Source organism: Saccopteryx leptura, chromosome 5 (genome assembly GCF_036850995.1).
Source record: "Saccopteryx leptura isolate mSacLep1 chromosome 5, mSacLep1_pri_phased_curated, whole genome shotgun sequence".
NCBI classification, from domain to species: domain Eukaryota; kingdom Metazoa; phylum Chordata; class Mammalia; order Chiroptera; family Emballonuridae; genus Saccopteryx; species Saccopteryx leptura.
This window is the reverse complement of record NC_089507.1, coordinates 172,092,359-172,114,234: the sequence shown is the minus strand read 5'-3', so window position 1 is coordinate 172,114,234 and position 21,876 is coordinate 172,092,359. Positions and strand designations below refer to the sequence as shown.

General features: G+C 45.8%; 2 protein-coding genes and 1 pseudogene across 7 annotated transcripts in view; 1 reads left to right on the top strand and 2 right to left on the bottom strand.

Annotated features, from left to right (window-relative positions):
• The window catches only part of LOC136406731 (CMRF35-like molecule 1), a 172,098-nt gene that overhangs the window by 7,307 nt on the left and 142,915 nt on the right, over positions 1–21,876 (top strand). The window contains exons 3-8 of one of the 5 annotated variants that reach the window (XM_066386823.1): positions 10,038–10,370; positions 11,793–11,919; positions 14,205–14,317; positions 16,129–16,151; positions 16,446–16,589; positions 17,051–17,903. The exons of 1 other annotated variant lie outside the window; for it this stretch is intronic. In XM_066386823.1, coding sequence (XP_066242920.1) covers positions 10,038–10,370; positions 11,793–11,919; positions 14,205–14,317; positions 16,129–16,151; positions 16,446–16,589; positions 17,051–17,206 — 896 coding nt within the window. In that variant the 3' untranslated portion in view covers positions 17,207–17,903. Of the gene's footprint in view, positions 1–10,037; positions 10,377–11,792; positions 11,920–14,204; positions 14,318–15,469; positions 15,528–16,128; positions 16,152–16,445; positions 16,590–17,050; positions 17,904–21,876 lie in introns of those variants that run through there. 3 more of the 5 variants (XM_066386821.1, XM_066386818.1, XM_066386817.1) reach the window with 3 other exon arrangements.
• The window catches only part of RAB37 (RAB37, member RAS oncogene family), a 71,057-nt gene that overhangs the window by 34,935 nt on the left and 14,246 nt on the right, over positions 1–21,876 (bottom strand). The window lies entirely within an intron of this gene.
• On the bottom strand, positions 923–1,025 carry LOC136407201 (U2 spliceosomal RNA; annotated as a pseudogene).

Genomic DNA, 21,876 nt, shown 5'->3' with positions numbered 1-21,876 from the left:
CTCCCAGTCTGTTCTTTGCCTTTTTAGTCTTTTTTATTGGTGTGTCCAAGTGTTACATTTGTATATAGTCAAATTTCCTGACTTCTTCTTCTTGTATGGTGTCTTCCATTAATTTTCAGTTTGGAATGTTCTCTCCTTCATTCAGAGATTTTTATAAAGATTCCCTTCTACTTACTTCTAGTTTAAAACTGATTTGCTATTTTATGTTGACCTCCATCCTCTCTCTGAATTTACTTGCATGGAACAGGAGAAGTGACTGCATCCAGCAATGTTTATGTCCTAACCTGTCCTTTCCCCTCTCATCCTTTTAGTCTTCTGTGTTTTTCTTTCTTTCTTTTTAGTGAGAGAGAGACAGTGAGACAGAGAGACAGAGAGAGGGACAGATAGGGACAGACAGGCAGGAAGGGAGAGAGATAAGAAGCATCAATTCTTCTTTTGTTACTTTAGTTGTTCACTGATTGCTTTCTCATATGTGCCTTGACCGGGGGTCTAGGGCTGAGTCAGAGACCTCTTGCTCAAGCCAGTGACCTCGGGTTCAAGCCAGTGACCTTGGGCTCAAGTCAGCAACCTTGGGCTTTAAGCCAGTGACCTTTGGGTTCAAGCCAGTGACTATGGGGTAGTGTTTATGATCCCACACTGAAGCCAGCGACCCCTTGCTCATGCTGGTGAGCCAGCGCTCAAGCCAGCAACCTCGGGGTTTTGAACCTGGGTCTTCTGAGTCCCATTCCGACGCTCTATCCACTGAGCCACCGCCTAGTCAGGCATGGAATTTCTATAGTATTTCTCTGTTTAGCATAATTTGGCTATAGGTTTATGATATTCTTACACATTTTTAAAATTGTGGAAATAAACACATGTACAGAAAAATGTATAAAATATCCAGGTGAACACATTCTTATAAAATATACAATGATGTCTCATAATAATGTGACGCTTTTTTTTAACTTTTAAAAAATATTTATATTATTGGTTTTTAAACTGATTAGATACTACACTTGATCTTAGCCAAAAGGCCGAGAAGCGATTATATTATTGGTTTTTGAGAGAGAGAGAGAGAGAGAGAGAGAGAGAGAGAGAGAGAGAGAGACAGGAACATTGATCTGTTCCTGTATGTGCCCTGACGGGATGGAGCCAGCAACCTCTGCTCTTTGGGACAACATTCTAACCAAACTGAGCTATCTGGCCAGGGCTTATAATAATGTGAAGTTTTGATAGATACTCTTTATCAGATGAAGGAAATTCTACTCTTATTTGCTAAGGGTTTATAAAAAATCATGAATAGTATTAAATTCTTTCAAGTACTTTTGTCTGTGTCTATTGAGACGATCATATGGTTTTTCTATTTTACTCTGTTTATGTGGCATACTCATATTATACTTACTGAGTTTTTAATGTTCAAACAATTTTGTGTTCTTGGCACAAACCCAACTTGGTGATAATATATTATCCTTCTTATATATCCCTGGATTCAGCTTGCTGAGTTTTTGCTTTAGACTTCTATATTCATGGTAATACTTGCCCACAATATTTCTTTCTTGCCTTGCCTTTGCAAGGTTTTGGCATCAAGCTTAATATTCTCATTCACTAGACTTGGGATTGAATTCTTTTATATATATATTAAATGAGAGGTAGGGAGACAGAAAGATGAAGTCCCACATGTACCCCAACTGGAATCCATCAAGCAAACCCACTAAAGGAAGAGGCTCTACTCATCTGGGGCCACTGCTTCATTGCTCAGCAACCCAGCCATTTTAGCGCATGATGTGAGGCCATGGAGCCATCCTCAGCATCTGGGGGCTAACTTGCTCATACTATTTGAACTATGGCTGCAGGAAGGGAAGAGAGAGAGGGAGGGAGAAAGAGGAGGGGGAAGGGTGGATAAGCAGATGGTTGCTTCTCCTGTGTACCTTGATTGGGAATGGATCCCAGGACTTCCACATGCTGGGCCGACGCTCTACCACTGGGCCAACCGGCCAAGGCTGGGGTTGCATTTTTTTTTTTTTTGTTCTGGAAGTGGACATCATTCCTTCCTTAAAATGTTTAATAGGTATCTTGACTGATGCTGTATAGATCTGGAACTTTCTTTTGTGGAGGTTTTTAAAGTGAATCTGAATCATTTAAATATATAGTTGTAAGATTATGCAAGGTTTCTCTTTCTTTTTTTGTGCTCATTTTAGCATATTGTATTATTTTTGCTAGGAATCTGTTTATTCCATCTAAAACTTCAAATTTATTGATACACACCTGTTTAGATATTCTTTTATTATACTATTCCTTATCACCTTATTATCTTTTTAATATGTGCAGGGTGTGTAGTGATGTCCCCTTTTCACTCCCAATATCGGCTATTTAGGTCTTCTTTATATCATGAGAATCTTGCTATGGCTATTTATGTATTTACTTTTAACCCACTCTTGGCTTTGTTGATCTCTACTAAATATTTTTTTGGTACTTTACTAATTTTTTTTTTAATTTTAATTTTTAATTTTATTTTTTACAGAGACAGGGAGTGAGTCAGAGAGAGGGATAGACAGGGACAGACAGACAGGAACGGAGAGAGATGAGAAGCATCAATCATCAGTTTTCCATTGCGCATTGCAACACCTTAGTTGTTCATTGCTTGCTTTCTCATATGTGCCTTGACCATGGGCCTTCAGCAGACCAAGTAACCCCTTGCTGGAGCCAATGACATTGGGTTCAAGCTGGTGGGCTTTTGCTCAAACCAGATGAGCCTGCGCTCAAGCTGGCGACCTCAGGGTCTCGAACCTGGGTCCTCTGCATCCCAGTCCGACGCTCTATCCACTGCGCCACTGCCTGGTCAGGCGGTACTTTACTAATTTTTATTCTTTATTTAATTATTACCTTCTTTCAGTGGTGGCATTCAAATAATTTAACAACCAGTTCTCTGCCTTAATGATCGTTTTGAGTATAAAGAAATGATATAGCGAAAGGTAGTTTATTATTTCATGCATTGAATACTTAAATAAGAACAATAAAAGATGTACACAAAACTAGATGATGTTATAAGAAAGAGTTTTAAAATATTAATGAAAAAATATTAAATAATACTCATAATATCTCGGGTGAATTTGGGGGGTAACACAAAGCTGAAACAAATGACAGATTATCACCCCTGGTTGTTTGGCACTTTTTCTCTTTATGCTATATGTTTTTTTTTATTGAAGTAACAAACATGAGGGAACTAAAATGTAGTATTTTATCAAAGGTATAATGAGTTTTATGAAATGAATAAATAAATGTTACAAGCATAGTTCCATCAAACTTTTTCCACCTATAGGCAGAATGAACATTACTACAGGCACTTAGAATACACTGTTGCGCAGATGAACGTTAAAAAAGAGAAAGGAATATAAATTTGTGATTTCCATATTGGACAGCTGCCCAGGTGCCCACCTTAGAGAGAACCCTGATTACAAGTGCCATTTTAACAACTGGTTTGCCGAACTCAACAAAACATTAGGTATCGATTCTGTTGAACCGGTGTGAACCACCTGATCCACCACTACTTCATTCTACTCCTTTCTTTTTCTCCTATTTTTCCTTTTATCCCTCAACTTTTATTTTTACACTGCTTACAAAAATTAGGGAATATTTTATAGCTTCATATTCATTTTGAAATATCCTCTTAATTTTTGTGAGCAGTATATTTTTAAAACTTTTCCATTGATTTGAGAGAGAGAGATAGGAAGGGAGAGAAGGAGGGGAGGAAGGGAGGGGGAGAGAGAGAGAGAGAAAAGCATCAACTTGTCATTCCATTTACTTGTGCACTCATTGGGTGCTTCTCATATGTGCCCTGGTGTGCCAGGATAATGCTCTATCCCAGGGGTCCCTAAACCACGGCATGCGGGCCTGCATGCAGACCCCTGAGGCCATTTATCCGGCCCCTGCCACACTCCTGGAAGGGGCACCTCTTTCACTGGTGGTCAATGAGAGGAGCATAGTTCCCATTGAAATACTGGTCAGTTTGTTGATTTAAATTTACTTGTTCTTTATTTTAAATATTGTATTTGTTCCCGTTTTGTTTTTTTTACTTTAAAATAAGATATGTGCAGTGTGCATAGGGATTTGTTCATAGTTTTTTTTTTTATAGTCCAGCCCTCCAACTGTCTGAGGGACAGTGAACTGGCCCCCTGTATAAAAAGTTTGGGGACCCCTGCTCTATCCACAGAGCCACCTGGCCAGGGCCTCCCCCCTGCAACTTTTGAAATAAATGTTTAGCTTATTTAAGCCCTTTTTTTCTTTTCCAATATATCCATTTAATGCTATAAAGTGTCCTTAAGCATAACTCTAGATGCATCCCACAGGATTCTTTCAAATTAAGGTATAATTTACATGATAGTGAAATGTGTAGTTCTTAAGTGTTCAATTCTGTGTTTTGACAAATGCATTTAACTTGTAACTTTTATCCAAACACAGAGCATTCCATTACCCAGAAAGTTCCTGCCCCTTTCCAATCTTTCCCCTCCTGTAAGTCATTATTGTAACTTCTATCACCAAAGTCTTGTTGTAAGACTTCACGAAAACAGGGTCATAAAGTTTGTCCTCTTTTGTGTCTGTCTTTCGCTCCTCATGTGTTTGAGAGTCCTCATGTTCTGTGTGTCACTAGTTCGCTCCTTATCAGGCTGTGTATACCATTGACATACATTTGCCACAACTTGTTTATCTAGTCTCCTGTTGTGGTTACTATAAATAAAACTGCTATGAAAGTATTTTTTGTGCATATTTGTTTTCACTTCTCTTAGATGAATATTTAGAACTGGAACTATAAGGTTACATAGGGTAGATGCAAGTTTCACTTTATAAGAAACTGAAAAACACATTTTCAGTGTTCCAAAGTGGTTGTGTTGCTTTATACATCTACTAGCAGAGAATGAGAGTTCCAGGGGTATCACAGCTTCTCCAACATTTGTGACATTGGACTTTTAAATTTGAGCCATCTAGTGGGTTTTAGGTGGTATCTTCCTGCAGTTTTAATTTGCATTTCTTTTTTTTTCTTTTTCTTTCTTTTTTTTTTGTGACAGAGACAAAGAGAGTCAGAGAGAGGGACAGATAGGGACAGACAGGAAGGGAGAGAGATGAGATGCATCAGTTTTTTATTGCAGCACCTTAGTTGTTCTTTGATTGCTTTCTCATATGTGCCTTGATGAGGGGGGGGGGCTACAGCAGACCAAGTGACCCTTTACTAGAGCCAGCTCCTTGGGCTCAAGCTGGTGAGCTTTGCTCAAACCAGATGAGCCACGCTCAAGCTGGTGACCTTGGGGTCTCGAACCTGGGTCCTCAGCATCCCAGTCCTATGCTCTATCTACTGCGCCACCGCCTGGTCAGGTTAATTTGCATTTCTTGATGACTAAGGATACTGAATATGTTTCTATGCCCTTGGCCATTTGAATATCTTCTTTTGTGAAGAGTCTGTTGAATCTTTTGCATTTTAAAGGATGGGACTGCTTTATTTTCATTTTTGAGTTGTAGGATTTCTTTATATATTCTGGGCATAAGTCTTTTTACAGCTATTTATAGATTGTGGATGAAATCTGTAGACTGCCAAAGTTCAAAATGGTGTGAGCAGGAGACAACTGGTCCACATGCAGACACACCTGCACAGCCAGGGGGATGCTGGCAGGGAACAGGCACAGCCACGGAGTGGACTGTGCTTCCTCTGATACCCACACGGAACTGAGAGACACACTGCCCTGTGGGGAAAGATGAGTTTCTGAGGTTTCTTTTGTTTCCTCTGAAAATTTTCTGCATCACAAAGGTAGGGCAACAATCAGCTAAATATTAAATAAATAAATAAGTAAAAGAATAAACCTAAACACTATTGATAGGAAATTAAAAATGCACTGAAAATGGTTTATAAAAAAATAGAATTTGAAATGGGGTAAGGGGAATTCCTCTAAAAACATGATTGATTATAGATAATATAAAACAATATACAGACATTAAGTTTTAACAAAAACAAAAATACTATAGATCAAAACTGATGCCACACAGCCAAAGCTGTAAGCAAAAGGAAACTCTTAGAGAAAAATCTAATAGTTGCCCAAAGAATTAAACAGAGTTATCTTAGGACCCAGCAATTCCATTCCTGGGCATATACCCTAGAGCAGCGGTTCTCAATCTGCGGGTTGCCACCCGGCGGGGTCACCTAAAGCCATCGGAAAATACATAATGCATATCAGGTATTTACATTCCGAATCATAACTGTAGCAAAATTACAGTTATGAAGTAGCCACCAAAATTATTTTTTGGTTTGGGGTCACCGCAACATGAGGAACTATATTGCGGGGTCACGGCATTAGAAAGGTTGAGAACCACTGCCCTAGAGAATTGATCATATATATATCCAAGCTAACAAGTGTACATGAAAATTCATATATGTGTTCATAGCAGCTTTATTCTCAGCAGCCCAAAAGGGAAACAACCAAATGTCGTCAACTGATGAGTGGATGAACAAAATGGCCTATCCATACTAGGCAATAGTGTTTAGCTATAAAAGGAATGAGATGCCGACACACACTTCAACATCGAAGGGCCTTAAGGACATTCTGTTAAGTGAAATAAAGAAGATGTGAAAAGTCATGCACTGTATAGTTCCTTTTATATGGTGTGTCTAGACTAGAGGAATTCATGGAAAAGTAGGTTAATGGTGTCAAAGGCTTCCGGGAAGAGGGAAGTGGGGGGCTAATGGAAACAGGGTTTCGGTGGAGGTGATGAAAATATACTAGAATCAGATAGAGTTGGTAGTTGTGCAACTTTGTGAGTATCTTAAAAACTACCAAACTATATACATTAAAAGAGTGAAATTTATGATATGTGAAGGTATCTCAATTTTGAAAGTGGGCAAAAGTACATTTTTAGCCTTAAACATGCTTTGATTGATTTTAGAAAGAAAGAAAAATTTAGCAATCTTTAATTTAGCAAATTGGAAAAAGAAAACAAGTGGTCATCTCAAGGAAATAAAAGAAACAAAATTATGCATATGAGAAATTAATAATTTAGAATATGAAAACAGTAGCAATTTACCAACAAAATCTCAAAACTGGTTTAAAAAACTTTTAAAAATATTTATTGATTTTAGCAAAAGAGGGAGAGAAGGAGAGACAGGAACACTGATCTGCTCCTGTGTGTGTCCTGAGTGGGGATTGAACCGACAACCTCTACACTTCGGGATGATGCTCTAACCAAGCAAGCTATCTGGCCAAGGCTCAAAACTGATTTTAATGCAGGAAAAGGGAGGGAAAGGACAGAGAGGAGAAACAGTGAAGCAGAAAATCTTGTGGCACATGGAATCAATAAGAAGAAACAGCACATACAATCAAAACGTGTAATTACAATAGCAACAGACACTTGACTTGTAAAAGGAGACTTTTCAATCCCGGTACTTTGCGCTAATAGATGCTCTGAAATAGATGACTTTCTGGGGAAACTAAACCAAAACAAAACAATAGAATAGATTCAAGAACAATAAAAAAAAAAGAAAGAAACTTAAATAGATCAATATTTATGGGAAAATAATTTTGAGTAAGTAAAGAATTTGCGCCAATAATTTGCTAGCTGGTTTTGTAAATAACCTTTTAGAATTCTATAGGAACAAAACTTTCTTTCCTGCATTTTGCTGTGATCTCAGAGCATAAAAGTGATGGAAATCTGCCAGATAAATTCTGTGAAATGAGCACATCTTTAATACCAAACCTTGACAGAGCACAAAGAAAACCACCAAGAGCCCTCCTTCTGAACAGACACCTGGAGCTGGGCCCTGACGCATTCCAGCGGCACACAGGGTCTCAGGTCCAGCGGCACACGGGGTCCCAGGTCCAGCGGCACACAGGGTCCCAGGTCCAGCTGCACACGGGGTTCCAGGTCCAGCGGCACACGGGGTCCCAGGTCCAGCGGCACACAGGTTCCCAGGTCCAGCTGCACACAGGGTCCCAGGTCCAGCTGCACACGGGGTCCCAGGTCCAGCGGCACACGGGTTCCCGGGTCCAGCTGCACACAGGGTCCCAGGTCCAGCTGCACACAGGGTCCCATGTCCAGCCGCGCACGGGGTCCCAGGTCCAGCAGCACATGAGGTCCCAGGTCCAGCGGCACACGAGGTCCCAGGTCCAGCGGCACACGGGGTCCCATGTCCAGCCGCGCACGGGGTCCCAGGTCCAGCAGCACACGAAGTCCCAGGTCCAGCGGCACACGAGGTCCCAGGTCCAGCGGCACACAGGGTCCCAGGTCCAGCTGCACACGGGGTTCCAGGTCCAGCGGCACACGGGGTCCCAGGTCCAGCGGCACACAGGTTCCCAGGTCCAGCTGCACACAGGGTCCCAGGTCCAGCTGCACACGGGGTCCCAGGTCCAGCGGCACACGGGTTCCCGGGTCCAGCTGCACACAGGGTCCCAGGTCCAGCTGCACACAGGGTCCCATGTCCAGCCGCGCACGGGGTCCCAGGTCCAGCAGCACATGAGGTCCCAGGTCCAGCGGCACACGAGGTCCCAGGTCCAGCGGCACACGGGGTCCCATGTCCAGCCGCGCACGGGGTCCCAGGTCCAGCAGCACACGAAGTCCCAGGTCCAGCGGCACACGAGGTCCCAGGTCCAGCGGCACACAGGGTCCCAGGTCCAGCCGCACACGAGGTCCCAGATCCAGCGGCACACGAGGTCCCAGGTCCAGCGGCACACGAGGTCCCAGATCCAGCTGCACACAGGGTCCCAGGTCCAGCTGCACACAGGGTCCCATGTCCAGCCGCGCACGGGGTCCCAGGTCCAGCCGCACACGAGGTCCCAGATCCAGCGGCACACGGGGTCCCATGTCCAGCCGCGCACGGGGTCCCAGGTCCAGCAGCACACGAGGTCCCAGGTCCAGCGGCACACGGGGTCCCATGTCCAGCCGCACATGGGGTCCCAGGTCCAGCAGCACATGGGGCTGGCATGGCCTGTGTTGTGTTTGCTGCTGTGGTTCCTAATTAAGCCAGTGTCATTAAATTGAGAGGTGCCACACAAAATCCAGACTTTCTGGCTACTGCAGAAAAATGAAAAGATCTAAAACCACAGGCCTGCTGCTTGCATGAGGACAATGGGCTGACATGGACTTGGGAGCCTTGCTTTTACAAGGATCACCTGCTGTCCAAATCACCGAGGGCTTCACTACTTCTCAAGGTCTGTCTTTGAGGCCTAGTGATAGTTGTCATTTTTCACTGTGCTCTCAGTGCTTTTCTTACACTAAAGAAACATTTCTGTATTTTGAATCTTCAAAGGTGAGAAAATAAAAAGCCAGAAGAACATATATGATAAGAAAATACTTCACTTTTAGCACCTGCCTTCCTGCAACGCGATAGTAGTCAGGATAGTATGCGTTGGCTTAAGGATAGACACATGGATCAAGGGAACAGAATGGAAAATCCATAAATAACTCACATTTGTGTTTTGACAAAGGACCAACACTATTCAATAGAGAAAATGGGATCAGTGCAGCGTGGGTTCCATAGCTGGCATCAGTGTTCTGGTCAATGTCCAAGGCTCTCCAGCCAGGGTGTTTACTATGGAACCACTAGAACCATTAGAACCATCAAGAACAGCCTAGCACAGCCAGGAGAGGTGGTGCTTCAGGCAGACCTCCTGAGGTCATCAGCACAGGTCAGGCAGCACTCACACTCCTGTGAAATGGGCCCTCCACTCTTTCCTCCCAGGAGACCAGTGTCACACAGAGATGTTGCAAGAGGATGTTGCTGGAAATATGGAGGTTTATGGGCCACAGGGAAGGGGAGGGAAGGAGTTGCCAGAAGCTGTTACTGCTCCGTGTCCTCATTGGTTCCTGTGAGATCTGTAGCTGTTCCCTTAGGAGATCTTCGTGGTGGCTCTGACCCAGTGGACATTTGAAGGACAAAAGGTCTGTGCTGTGGAAGGTGTGTTCTTGCCTTGACTCTGTTCCACGCATCAGACCCTTGGACTGATTGGAGCGCTCACAGTGCAGGAGGCTGCAGCCCTGCCCTCGGGGTGGGGATGAGAGGTACATGAATTTGTGTTTTCCAGGCTCATCATACAAAATCACGGGTCCAGAAGAAGTGAGTGGCCTGGAGTGGGGCTCACTGACCGTGCAGTGTCACTATGATCCAGGATGGGAGAAATACAAGAAGTGGTGGTGTCGAGGAGCTGCGTGGAGTCCCTGTAATATCCTTGTTAAAACCACTGGGACAGAGATGGAGGTGAAGGAGAACCGTGTGTCCATCAGGGACAATCAGAGAAGCCGCGTGTTCAACGTGACCATGGAGAAGCTGAGGCGAGAGGATACAGACATCTACTGGTGTGGGATTGAGAGAAGTGGAGCTGACCTTGGCATCCAAGTAAAAGTGACCATTGGCCCAGGTAAGAGTACTGTGTGTGTGGCTGTGTCTCTTCAGGGTCTGCTCAGTCCTGGTCCCTGTGGTCCCCTCTCCAGCGACTGAACTCACTCAGAGTGATCTGTCACAGCAGGTGGTTGAGTTCCGAGGTCTCATGGAACCCCGACTGATCACTTGGGGTTGAGAGGGGCAGGGCTTCTCTTAGAAGTCCTCATGGCTCCCAGGGCCTCCTCCAGGATGGGATCAAACCTTTCTGGACACATTTATTTTCTCTGTACAGCCCAGTGTCTGAGTCTATTGTCCACTGAGATCATGGTGATGTACCCGGTTTCACCCATGGACTGAATGGACCCTCCATCATGGGACCCAGAGATCTCAATTCCTTCTTTCCTGGGACCTCTGGTGCCCAGGTGTTCCTACTCTTCATGGAGTTTGTACCTGGGACTCATAACTGCTTTCCCATTCTTTGTTCCATATCTGACTTCAGGGACACAGAGACCTAGCACAGTCAGGGTGCTGTGGTCCAATTCCTGGAAAGGCTTCCACAGTCAAATAGTGGCATTCGGTGCCTGAAATCCCATCATGAGCCATTCATTTTTGACTTCCCTTTCTAAGTCTTAGAATGCAGACACTCCTGGGAGTATCTTGGTTTGAACTAGTTTGTCTGTTGAGATCTGCTTCTCCTGACCCCCAGACAGCCAGCATCAGCTCACAGGACACTTAGGGCAGAGGGGAACATACTCACAGAGTCTCCACCCCACCAAGAACCTGGAAGGACTGTCACAGTTGCAAAGTGCAGCATGGTCATTGTTTAATGGAATCTTGACAATGTTCCTGAGAAGGAACTATCCCAATTGTAGAAACTGAATAACTTGTCCAAAGTAAAGGTTCTTTTTGAACATTGCGATTTTGTTCAGGGCTGATCCTGACCTTAGAAGTCACAGATCTTGGGTATGTTAGCCACTAGCAAGCCCCCATTCTGCTCTTGTCCTTGCTGGGTAAGTAAGATGGGAGCAGGGCTGATCCTGAACTTAGAAGTCACAGATCTTGGGTATGTTAGCCACTAGCAAGCCCCCATTCTGCTCTTGTCCTTGCTGGGTAAGTAAGATGGGAGAGGCATTGGCCAAGGCCCTGTCATAAACATTCGGAGTGTTTCAAGTTAAGCTGAACCCCAGCTGCCCTGGACCTGAGGCATTCCTGGGCCTCTCACCCTTCCAGGGCCTGCTTGATGTCCTCTTGGACTTGTACCCAGACCCACATACCTCTGAGGCTATGAGTCTCCTAGAGGCCAAGGAGATATGAGTGGTCTAGGATATAAGCCCCTACCCAAGGCTCTGCTGGAGGTTCCTCAGGCCAGGGCAGTCCACATTCCTCCCAGGCTGAGCCATGTGCAGGGCTGCTGGTGGGTAGAAGGCAGAGTAGAATGTAATCTGTTCTGTACACAAAGCAACAACAACTACAGTGTCCACCACCACCACCACCATCACCTCTGCCACCAACACGTCCACGGTGCCAGTCTCCTCAGAAGACACTACAGGCTCTCTGACTGTGACCAGCCACCATTCCAATGACAGGTAAGTCAGCTTGGATGCTGCTGTTATGTGGCCCACTTATCCCGAACTTCTCCAATGTGGGGACCCTTTGTAGTCCCAGCCAGGATGCCAACGGCCCTTCCCTCTTGCTCTCAGGCCGCACAGTGTCCTTGGCGACCCCCATCCCCTATCCTGCATCCTGCAGCTCAGTGCACTCTGCAGGTTTGCTGGTTCATTCATTCGTCCATCCTGCTGTTACTGAGTTAAGTTCTACGTTACTGGCCCTGTGTTGAGCTCATCATATAGACATTGGGGTGTCCCCCGTGGAGCTCGGAGTCTGGGAGATGATGGATGAACAGGCAGTCAGGGCAGAGGCCATGGCCAAAGTGTGTGGGCAATGGGGTCATGGGGCCACAAGGACTCTTGGTCCAAATTCTGGGAGAATAGAAAGGCCCTGAGGAAGTCTCGTTTCCCTAGTTACCGTTATGGCAGCAACAGTGACACTGATGGTCCTCGGTGTCTCTAGAGCACCTGGAGCTCGCAGAAGGCTTCCTGTCTATTGTCCTGTTCATGCTTTGACCCTGAGGAGGGATGGGAAGATACACATGTTTCCATCTTACAGAAAAAGAAACAAACTCGCTCATATTTCCTGGAGCCCTGCCCAGCCAGGCAGCCATTGGGGCTTTCTGGAAGCTGAGAGGCCCCTTTCGTCTCCTCCCTCCACCCTCCTTGGCCCTGTTGTCTCTGTTTCTAGCTCTGCTGTGATGGCCTATTGCTGGACCTTCCCTCAGAATCCCATGGGACGTGCTAATCTTCTACCCTGGGGATTCCTTCATTCCCTCTCCCATTCTCCCTCTGTTTTGAGTGTTTCTTTTTACCAAGCTGCTTTTAATAAGTAACAACAAGGAGCTTTTTAAATTCATGAGTCAAAGCCAGATGTAAGTACCAATTGGCATTTTTGCTTAGCATTATAGATAATTCATTCATTTATTCAACAGATAACTATTAAGCACCCCCTCATGTCTATCCCTGATTTAGGGGACACAAGGGGATATGAGGATGGACAAAATAATCAAGCTGTCTTCCCTCCAGGCACTTACAACTGAGAGATAATTAAAAAAACAAATAGAGTTGTTTAATTAATTGATTGCTGAATTTATTCTACAAATATCTGCGAATAGTGTTGAATAAGAGATACCCATTGCATCAGTTTGGGCAGATATACCAAAGTTCCACAAGCTTAGACAACAAGCATATATTTCTGGGCAATTCTGAAGCCCAGAGGTCTGAACTGATGTGTCGTCAGGGTTGGTTTCTTCTAAGGCCTCTGTCCTTGGCTTCTGGACAGCCGTCTTCTTCCTGAGTCAGCCCATGGTTTCCCCTTTGTGTGTGTCCGTGTCCTCATCTCTTCTTCTTCCAAAGACTCCAGTCCTTTCCTTCACCTCATCTCAGCAAGGATGAGATAGTCAGAAATGAGGAAAGAGAGTGTGGGTGGGGAGTGGAGGCCACGGTCAGCCTTGGCCATTTTTGTGGAATAAAATGGGGCTGTTATGAGATTTTGAACACAGGAGGGAGGTGCTTGAACTCTTGGTGAATGGATTCCCTGGACCGCTGTGCTAACGAGCTGCAGGAGGCTGTGTTAGTGTCCTGGGGCTGCCTCATGGAATGTTGTGAACTGGGGGGCTTAAACTAGCAGTTTTTTTTTATAGCTCAGGAGGTCAAAAATCTGAAACCAAGGTGTCCGTGGCGTTGGCTCCTTGGAGTTCAAAGGTAGAATCTCTCCCCTCCTCTATCTTGTCTTCTGGTCGTGTCCAGCAATCCTTGGTGTTCCTTGGTCTGTGGCTGCATCAGTCCAAACTGTCTCTGTCATCCCATGGCCTTCTGTCTGCATGTGTCATGCACCCAATTTCCTTTTCATAAAGACACTAGTCACTGGGTTAGGCCCACTCTAATCTAGTATGTTGTCATCTTGATTACATCTGCAGAGAGCTTATTTCCAAATAGGTCATCTTCACAGGTTCTGCATGAACATGAATTATGGGGCGGAGGCCACTATTCAGCCAGTACAGAGAACAGGGTAAAAGCAGGGGGCCTTCTTGGTGCCTGTTGTCATACAATTTCTGTTCGGCCTCTAGACTCATTGAAACTACCTTTTGGAACCCTCCTTTCCCTTCTATTTAAAACCATTTTTGAGGTCACCCAGTAGCAGAATTCCCAGGCTAGAAAGTGCAGGTCAAAATGTGTGTGGCCCTTGCTGCTCCCATTAACGGGGATAGGGCCCACGGCAGGAGGGGACCAGGTACACAGGTGTCTCCTGTTGTTTCCAGTGGTTCCCAGATGAAGCTGAGAGTCCTCCTGCCTCTCCTCTTTGCTCTGCTGCTGCTTCTTGTGGTGGCAGCCTCCCTGTTGGCTTGGAAAATGCTGAAGCGACAGAAGAAAGGTGAGAGAACCAGGCTCGGGTGGGGCCCGGGAGGGCCGGGCGGAAGTGTGGGAGGCCAATGGCCCAATTGTCACCCTGGAGCCATCTGTCCAAGGGGTTACCCACATGGTTTGGAAGGAGCGTTGTCCCATAGGCACTGGCAGCTGAGCTTGGGAGGCACTGGCATTAGCTCTCTACCTTTACATCCCTCCTTGCTCTCTCTTTCTCTCTGGCCCTCTGCCTCCCTCTCAGCTTCCTGGCTTGGCTCTTGGTGGCAGAAGTGGCAGTGGCCTTTGGTCCATCTCGGGTGCTCAGACACTTCAGTGGAAATCACATGGTTGCCAAGGGGGTGCTGAACTGACGTAGGGGTAGGGATAAACACACACACACACACAAGTAAATGTGCACACACACACACGCATACATATGCACACCCATGCACATACAACATTGCAGGCACAACACAGTTAATACACACATGTGCACACACAGAGATCATGCATGCATGCATGCATGCATACACATCACACACAGAGTCCTCTGGGTTTTATTAAAAAGGTTGGTTGTGTTTCCTACTTGTGCTCCTCTGCTGCCCCAGCCCTTGTACAGGCTGACTTGTTTTATATAAATTTTCCCTCTAGGGAAGAGCCCCTTCACTCAAGAGCCAGAACTCATCCAACACAAGATCTAGCCTCAATCAAACCCTTTTCCTGTCTAGCTCCACTTCCACATTCTCACATAATGGCCCCATCCCCTCCTCAGAACCCACCGGGACTTGCACTCTCATGGGGTCCTCACATGGGGTCCTTCCTCCCCACAGCCTGGGGATCTTGTCCGGGAGGAGGGAGTCTGACTCTTGTTCATCACGATTTTTCCCAAATATATCATCCATAACTTACGATGTGGGTACTTTCTGTGTTCCTCAGCATCTAGACTTTTGAAACTAAAAGTCGAGGGAGAAACTTCTTGTTTCTTTGCTGTCTCTAAAGCTCAAGGGTGGGGGGTGGGGTAGGCTAAAGGGCCAAAAGAAGCAGGAGCCGTCAAACACCTGAGAGCCCATCTATCAGCCGCCCAATGTGGAAATCACAAGTTTACATTCCTTACTCTTTTTTAACCTTCCTCTGCACAACAGTGTATGCTAAGCTCCCATAGTAATGTTCATTCCATTCGTAGGTGAAAGAAATTGCAAGTAAGGATGCCAATCAAGGAGCAATACGGAAATATCTTAAATAACAGTTTTATTGTTTTTTGTCAGGTATTATTTAATATTTTTTCATTAATATTTTAAAACTCTTTCTTATAACATAATCTAGTTTTATGTACCTCTTTATTGTTCTTATTTAAGTATTAAATGCATGAAATAATAAACTACTTTTCGGTATATCATTTTTTTATACTTAAAACAGTCATTAGGGCAGAGAACCGGTTGTTAAATTATCTGCATCCCACCACTGGGCAGAGACACGGTGGCGTTATAGGCAGAGCTTCTGGCAGAAGTTACAGGCTGAGCCTGAGATGGCAGAAAAGGAAGATTAAGTCCAGGGAAGCTGATGGCTGGCAGGCCCACCCAGTCAGTTGCTGTCACAGTTCTGTGATGTGGGAAACAGATGGGCTGAGGTCCCCTTATTTCCCGTGTTGAGAAATGGAACCTCAGAGACGTGAAGTTCCCCACGTCACAGATTGTGTCATAAGAAGAGTCAGAATTAGAAGCAGGTCTCCTTTCTGAGCTTGGAGCCTCATTCACCTCTTTTCTTTTATATTTCTCTCCCCTTGACCTGGGGACCCTTCAGGTCTCAGGATGGGCTTTCTAATTCTGATTGTTTTTCTTTCAGCTGCTGGGATGTTCCCAGAGCAGGTAAGAGAGTCCCTGAGGCCAGATCAGAAACACCAGACAGCCCCTTTCTTCTCTCCCAGGGGCCCCGAGGTCCAAAGGTATCAGACAGACCATGTGCCAAGTGTCTGTATACTCCCAGCTGCAGGGCCTGGGAGGACGGAGGGGTGCTGGAAACAGCCAGAGCGGAGGGGAACAGGGAGGGCCAGGCGTGGGAGATGAGAAGTGGGGTTGCAGGGGTAGCTGAGAGAGCGGGGCGAGGGCAGCAGAGAGGCTTGTGTCCTTCTGCAAAAGAGGAACCTGGGCTTCCTCTTCTAGGTGCTGCAGACCCCGGAGAGTGACCTCTGCTACGCCAACCTGACTCTGGAACAACCTGGAACCTTCCCCAGTTCCTCCAGGAATAAGGCCCCCACAAAACCCTCCTCCCTGGCCCAGGAAGACCAGGTGGAATATGTCACCATGGTGGGTACTTGGTGGGGCTCCTGTGGGCCCTGGAATGTCCTCCCTTTGAGGTTGGGCTTCCTCCCGCCCATGTGGGCACAGAGGAGGGTGGGTGCCAGGCAAAATTGCAGCCATTGAAGACTTGCCTGCCAAGCACCCCCAGGCTCTTGGCCTTTGGAAGTGTCTCCATCTTAAGTCTCAACACTGAGGACTCAGAGCCTGGTCAACCTCGCATTGGGCAGGGGAGATCCAGACAGGCCGAATGACCTGGGCCTCCATGCAGAACGTGCTGCCCTTGCACAGAGTTAGGGACAGTGTCTTCTGCTATAGCCGGAGGTCAGGGTGCCTGGTAGAGCGGAGGGAGGCATAGCTGGAGGGTCTGCAAGTGGACTTTGGAATTCCTCAGGGATCTGTCCCTCAGCATCAGGGAGGCCTCTCTGTCCATGAGGGTACCCCCTGAGCCATGTGTACCTTTATTTCAGGCTTCTGTTCTGAGGGAGGACATTTCCTACGCAGCTCTGTCTTTAGACACCTTGGATCAGGACACAACCTATATGAATACAGGAGACCCCATCACCCAACTTCCCAACAGGAGCCATGAGGAGTCCACAGAATACAGCACCATCAGGAAGCCCTAGCCTGTGCTGGGGACCCCGTCCGAGCTCACACGAGGCCTGTCAGCACGTTCCTGCCTCGTGTGCTTTCTGTTCCCAGCCCTTGCATCAACCCCCCCCCTTCCCCGCTCTGAGCTACGCTCCAACCCTGGCCTCAGAGGGCTTCTGGAAGATAGAAAGGGGTCTCCACATCCCTTCCTCTCCCACTCAGTTTGGAAAGAGGTCGGGGATTTGCTCTGGGACTGCTGAGGGAGGAATAGTGATGATAATGACAATAATAGTAATGAACCTTTATTTATTGCTACCTGTGTGGTAGGCTGAATAACAGCCCCCAATAAAGTCTGTATGCTCATCTCCAGAACCTGAGAGCAGTAGCTTATATGGCAAAGGGTGCTGTGCAGGTGTACATAGATTAAGGATCCTGAAGTGGGAGATTATGCTGGATTATGCTGGTGGGCCCTAAATATAATCACAAGGATCCTTATAAGAGGGAGGCATGAAGGTCACAAGAGAAGGCCATAGGATGACAGAAGCAGAGGTTAGAGTGATGCGGCTAGGAGCCAAGCAATGCTGCAGCCTCTGGAAGCTGGAAAAGTCAAGGAATGGATCCTTCAGAAGGAATCAGCCTTGCAGGCACCTTGACTTTATAGCCCAGTGGGACCGATTTCATACTTCTGGCCCTGGAACTGCAGGAGAATAAATTTACATTGTTTTCATTAAACCACTGCATTTGTGGTAATTGACATCACAGCAATAGGAAACAAATACACTATTGCAGCAGGTGCTTCTCCCTAAATGCTCTACCTACAGTAGCTAATTTAATCCTCATGACAACCCTACCAGGGCACCTTTATTACTGCCCCATTTTACAGGTGAGGAATCGAGGTCCAGAGAGATTCAGTGACTTACTGAGTTTTTTTCACTCTCAAGTGGATAAGTTGGAATTTGAACTTGGGCATTTTGCCTCCAGAGTCTGGAGTCTGGGCCGCCACCCCACACTGTGGGTCTAAGGAGGATAGTGTGTGCGTGTGCATGTGCGTGTGTATGTATACATACTCACAAAGCTATTCACACAGGACTAGTTAGTGAATATTTACAAACTCCAGACTCACCATCCTTATTTTAGAGTCCTGTCAGCCCTTCTCCAAAGTATGTTCTGAAACCTGTCTCAGTGTCTCCATGGTTACCAGCCTAATCCAAGCTCCCAACCAGTCTCCTGCCTGGAGACCTTCTTTGGTTCTGTGCTGCTGAGTACATTATTCCCCCAGCGGCCAGAGTGATCTTTTCAAAGCACAGACCTGCTCACTCCCTGTTTATCACCCACTGGTGGCTTCTTCTGCAGCCCATAGGGCCACTGAGATCCAGGGGTCCCTGCCTGCCCCTTTGACACCATCTCCGGCCACTCTCCCTGTCACTTGCCGTCCTTCACCCACCCTGGCCTTTCTGTTGTCCTTCTAATAAGACAAGGCTTCTTCCCTTCTCAGAATGTTCGCATGTGCTGTTCATTCCTTTCCAGAACCTTCTTCTTGTAGCTTCATGAATAGTTAGCTACTTTTTATCATCCCATCTCAGCTCAAATGACCCCTTTCAGAGTGGCCTTCCCTGACCATGCTAGTGAGCGTAGCTCCCATACTCCTCCGATTTTTCTCTGTCATGTTGCCCTGTTTTGCTTCCTTCTTAACATTTCCTGCTTTGTGAATTTATTTATTGGTTGGTTGTGTCCCACTGTCCAGAGGCTGTAGCCTACCCGAAGGTGGGGACTTGGGCTCATTCACTGCTGAATCCTCTGTGCCTGTTTTAATGTTTGGTACGTGGTGAGTTCTTGAATGTTTATATGTTCACTGAATGAAGAAATAATGCAGATTGTGCGGACTTGGAATTCAGGGCAAACTCTCAGGAGCCAGGACAGCTGTGTCCATCATTCTAGGAAGGGAGTCCCTGAGCAATGTAAGGAATTCCAGGGTCGATTTCCTGAATGCATGAAGTGGAGAGACTTCCTTCTCGTCTCCTGAAATGGGGGAGAGGTGAGAGCCATGATTCCCTCCTACGGGAAGACAAAGGTCTGTTATTTCACTTGGGTCCCTTCTGGTGGGGGCTGGAATAAAGTGTCAAGGAAAGAAGTCGTGGTTTGGGGAGAAGTGAGCTGTCTGTGGGCCACAGGCCAGAGCCCCGGCAGGTTCGGGGCGTGGAAGTGTTTAGTGGACCATTATCAGTGCATCTCTGGGTTGGCCTGACTTCTCACGGCTATGGACACCCCAAGCGGTCTGGGGGAGGAGGTGGCTGGCCATCCCAGCATGTTTCTGCTCCCACTCCCTGAATAATTCCCCAGAATCCTAAGGGCTTTACCATCCTGGGAATTTGCAGACCCCAAATAAGCTTTGATATTCCGGGGCTGGTCATTTAGGCTGTGTAGGTCAGTGTGAGACTCTGACCCATGTGGTTTGAAGATATACAGAACAGAAAGTGTCCACAGAGAGATCTTTAAGAGGAAAAGGTCAAAATAGAGCAAAATTAGAGTGAGCCAACATATAAAAATCAATGTCAAAACAGAAAGCCGCCTGACCAGGCGGTGGTGCAGTGGATAGAGCGTCAGACTGGGATGCAAAGGACCCAGGTTCGAAACCCTAAGGTTGCCAGGTTGAGCATGGGCTCATCTGGCTTGAGCAAAAAGCTCACCAGCTTGGACCCAAGGTCGCTGGCTTGAGCAAGGGGTTATTCGGTCTATTGCAGCTCCACGGTCAAGGCACATATGAGAAAGCAGTCAATGAACAACTAAGGTGTTGCAATGAAAAACTGATGATTGATGCTTCTCATCTCTCTTCGTTCCTGTCTGTCTATCCCTATCTGTTCCTCTCTCTGACTCTCTCTCTCTGTCCCTGTAAACAAAACAAAACAAAACAAAACAAAACAAAACAAAAACAAACAAAAAAACCCCAGAAAGCCTTAGGCCAAGACATCACTGTGCCGCACACACAGGCGGATTTAATAGCCAGAGCCCTGGGCCTGCACTAAGGACACCAAGTTTGGTTTCATATGTGTAATTTTAACATTAATAGTACATAATATTTTTTATTTATTTAAAAATATAGTTAACGTATTTTTATTTTCCCTGTCTCTTTTTTTTAAGGGGCCCAATATTTTCTTCTGAGACTGGGGCCTCAATCGACCTTAATCCACCTCTGCTGTGCCATTTTAATTCTTGTGTATAAAGCTGAGTTATTGCTGATTTTGTAAACAGAATCCATAAATACACTGTTACGTTGGATAGTAAGGAGTTTCTCTTTTCTGATAATCAGATAACTAGCAAAAATCACTGCCATGAACCTTCTGACATAAATCGAGAAACACAAGAAAAACTAGAATTTAGCTCAGTTTGGTTTGGCAGGAGGAGTCTGGTTGCTTCTGCCTTTATCTGGACAGTGGATGTGGGTTGTAAATGGAAGTTTCTGGCAGCCTGGCCAAGCTAAGGATGAATAAGCCAGCTTAGAAAGATGGATCCCACTCTGATCACTTTAAGTTACTTTATTCAAGCTTTAAAAAAAAGTGTCTACAGATATCTCACTGGTAGAGATATAATGTCTACCAGTCTTTATCCAGAATTCTTTATCCAGAATTCCAGCCATCTGGATTAGTGGCTGTCTGAAAAGGGACCTTTTCATGTCTTCAGATGGAGTTGACCAGCCTATGATATTTGTGAAACCGACCCAATTCATTCTACAGCGGGACAGAGCAGATTTCTGGCTGTTGATCTTGCTGGGAAGCATCCAGGTTCTTCAGGTGTTGGGTCATTAGTGAAGGACTCTCCCTCAAAGTCAGTCCAACTTGTTCAAGCCTGAACTAGAGAGTGGTGGGGAAGTGGTCAGGGCCAGGAGAAGGGACGCAAACTTATATAAGAGGTTTGAAAGGAAGTTGTTTCATAATATTTATAGATTGGCACCTTGGTGTTGTCTTAGGTATATCTGGCTGTTCCATAAATGCTTTGCTAAGGCAGATTTTGGATGCTGGATTAGCACCTTCATTGCAAGAGAGAGAAAGTCCAGATATGGTTCCTCTGATCTGAGCAACGGTGTCATTTACCATTTTGCCGCATGGTTTCCAGGAAAGTTCATTTCTATTAAGCAGACTCCAAGATATGTAACCACTCAGCTCTGACAGAGTGCCTCATCATTCACAGCCTATTTAAAGTTGCTGGAGTTTCCCTCCTCTGGCTTTTGAATTATTAATATTTAAAGATTTTACTTTATAAAAATTGTAGGGTTTGGACAGTCTCCTTTTGAGAACTATGTGCATATGACTGGCTTTGGGAAGAGTGAGCCTTTCTGAGGGTCAGCTAATGGAGGCAACTACACTGTGAAGGAGGTAACCTTCACAACACACAATGAAAATAAGTGTTGAGTTGAGATGACCCAAAAGGCCACCTTCGCTTCACATGTTAAAAACAGAGTTCAGTCGTTTAGCCTTGGAAAGGCCAGGCTGCTGGAATCAGTAGATTTCACATATTAATACATTTTTAGATTGGAAAGAACTGATACAGTGGTCAGCTTTTTACTTTACCAAGTGGGTGCACTTTTTTTTTTTTAGATTTTGTTTATTGATTTTTCAGGGGGGGGGGAAGGAAGAAGCAGGAAGCATCAACTCATAGTAGTTGCTTCCTGTATGTGCCCTGACCAGGCAAGCCCAGGGATTTGAACAGG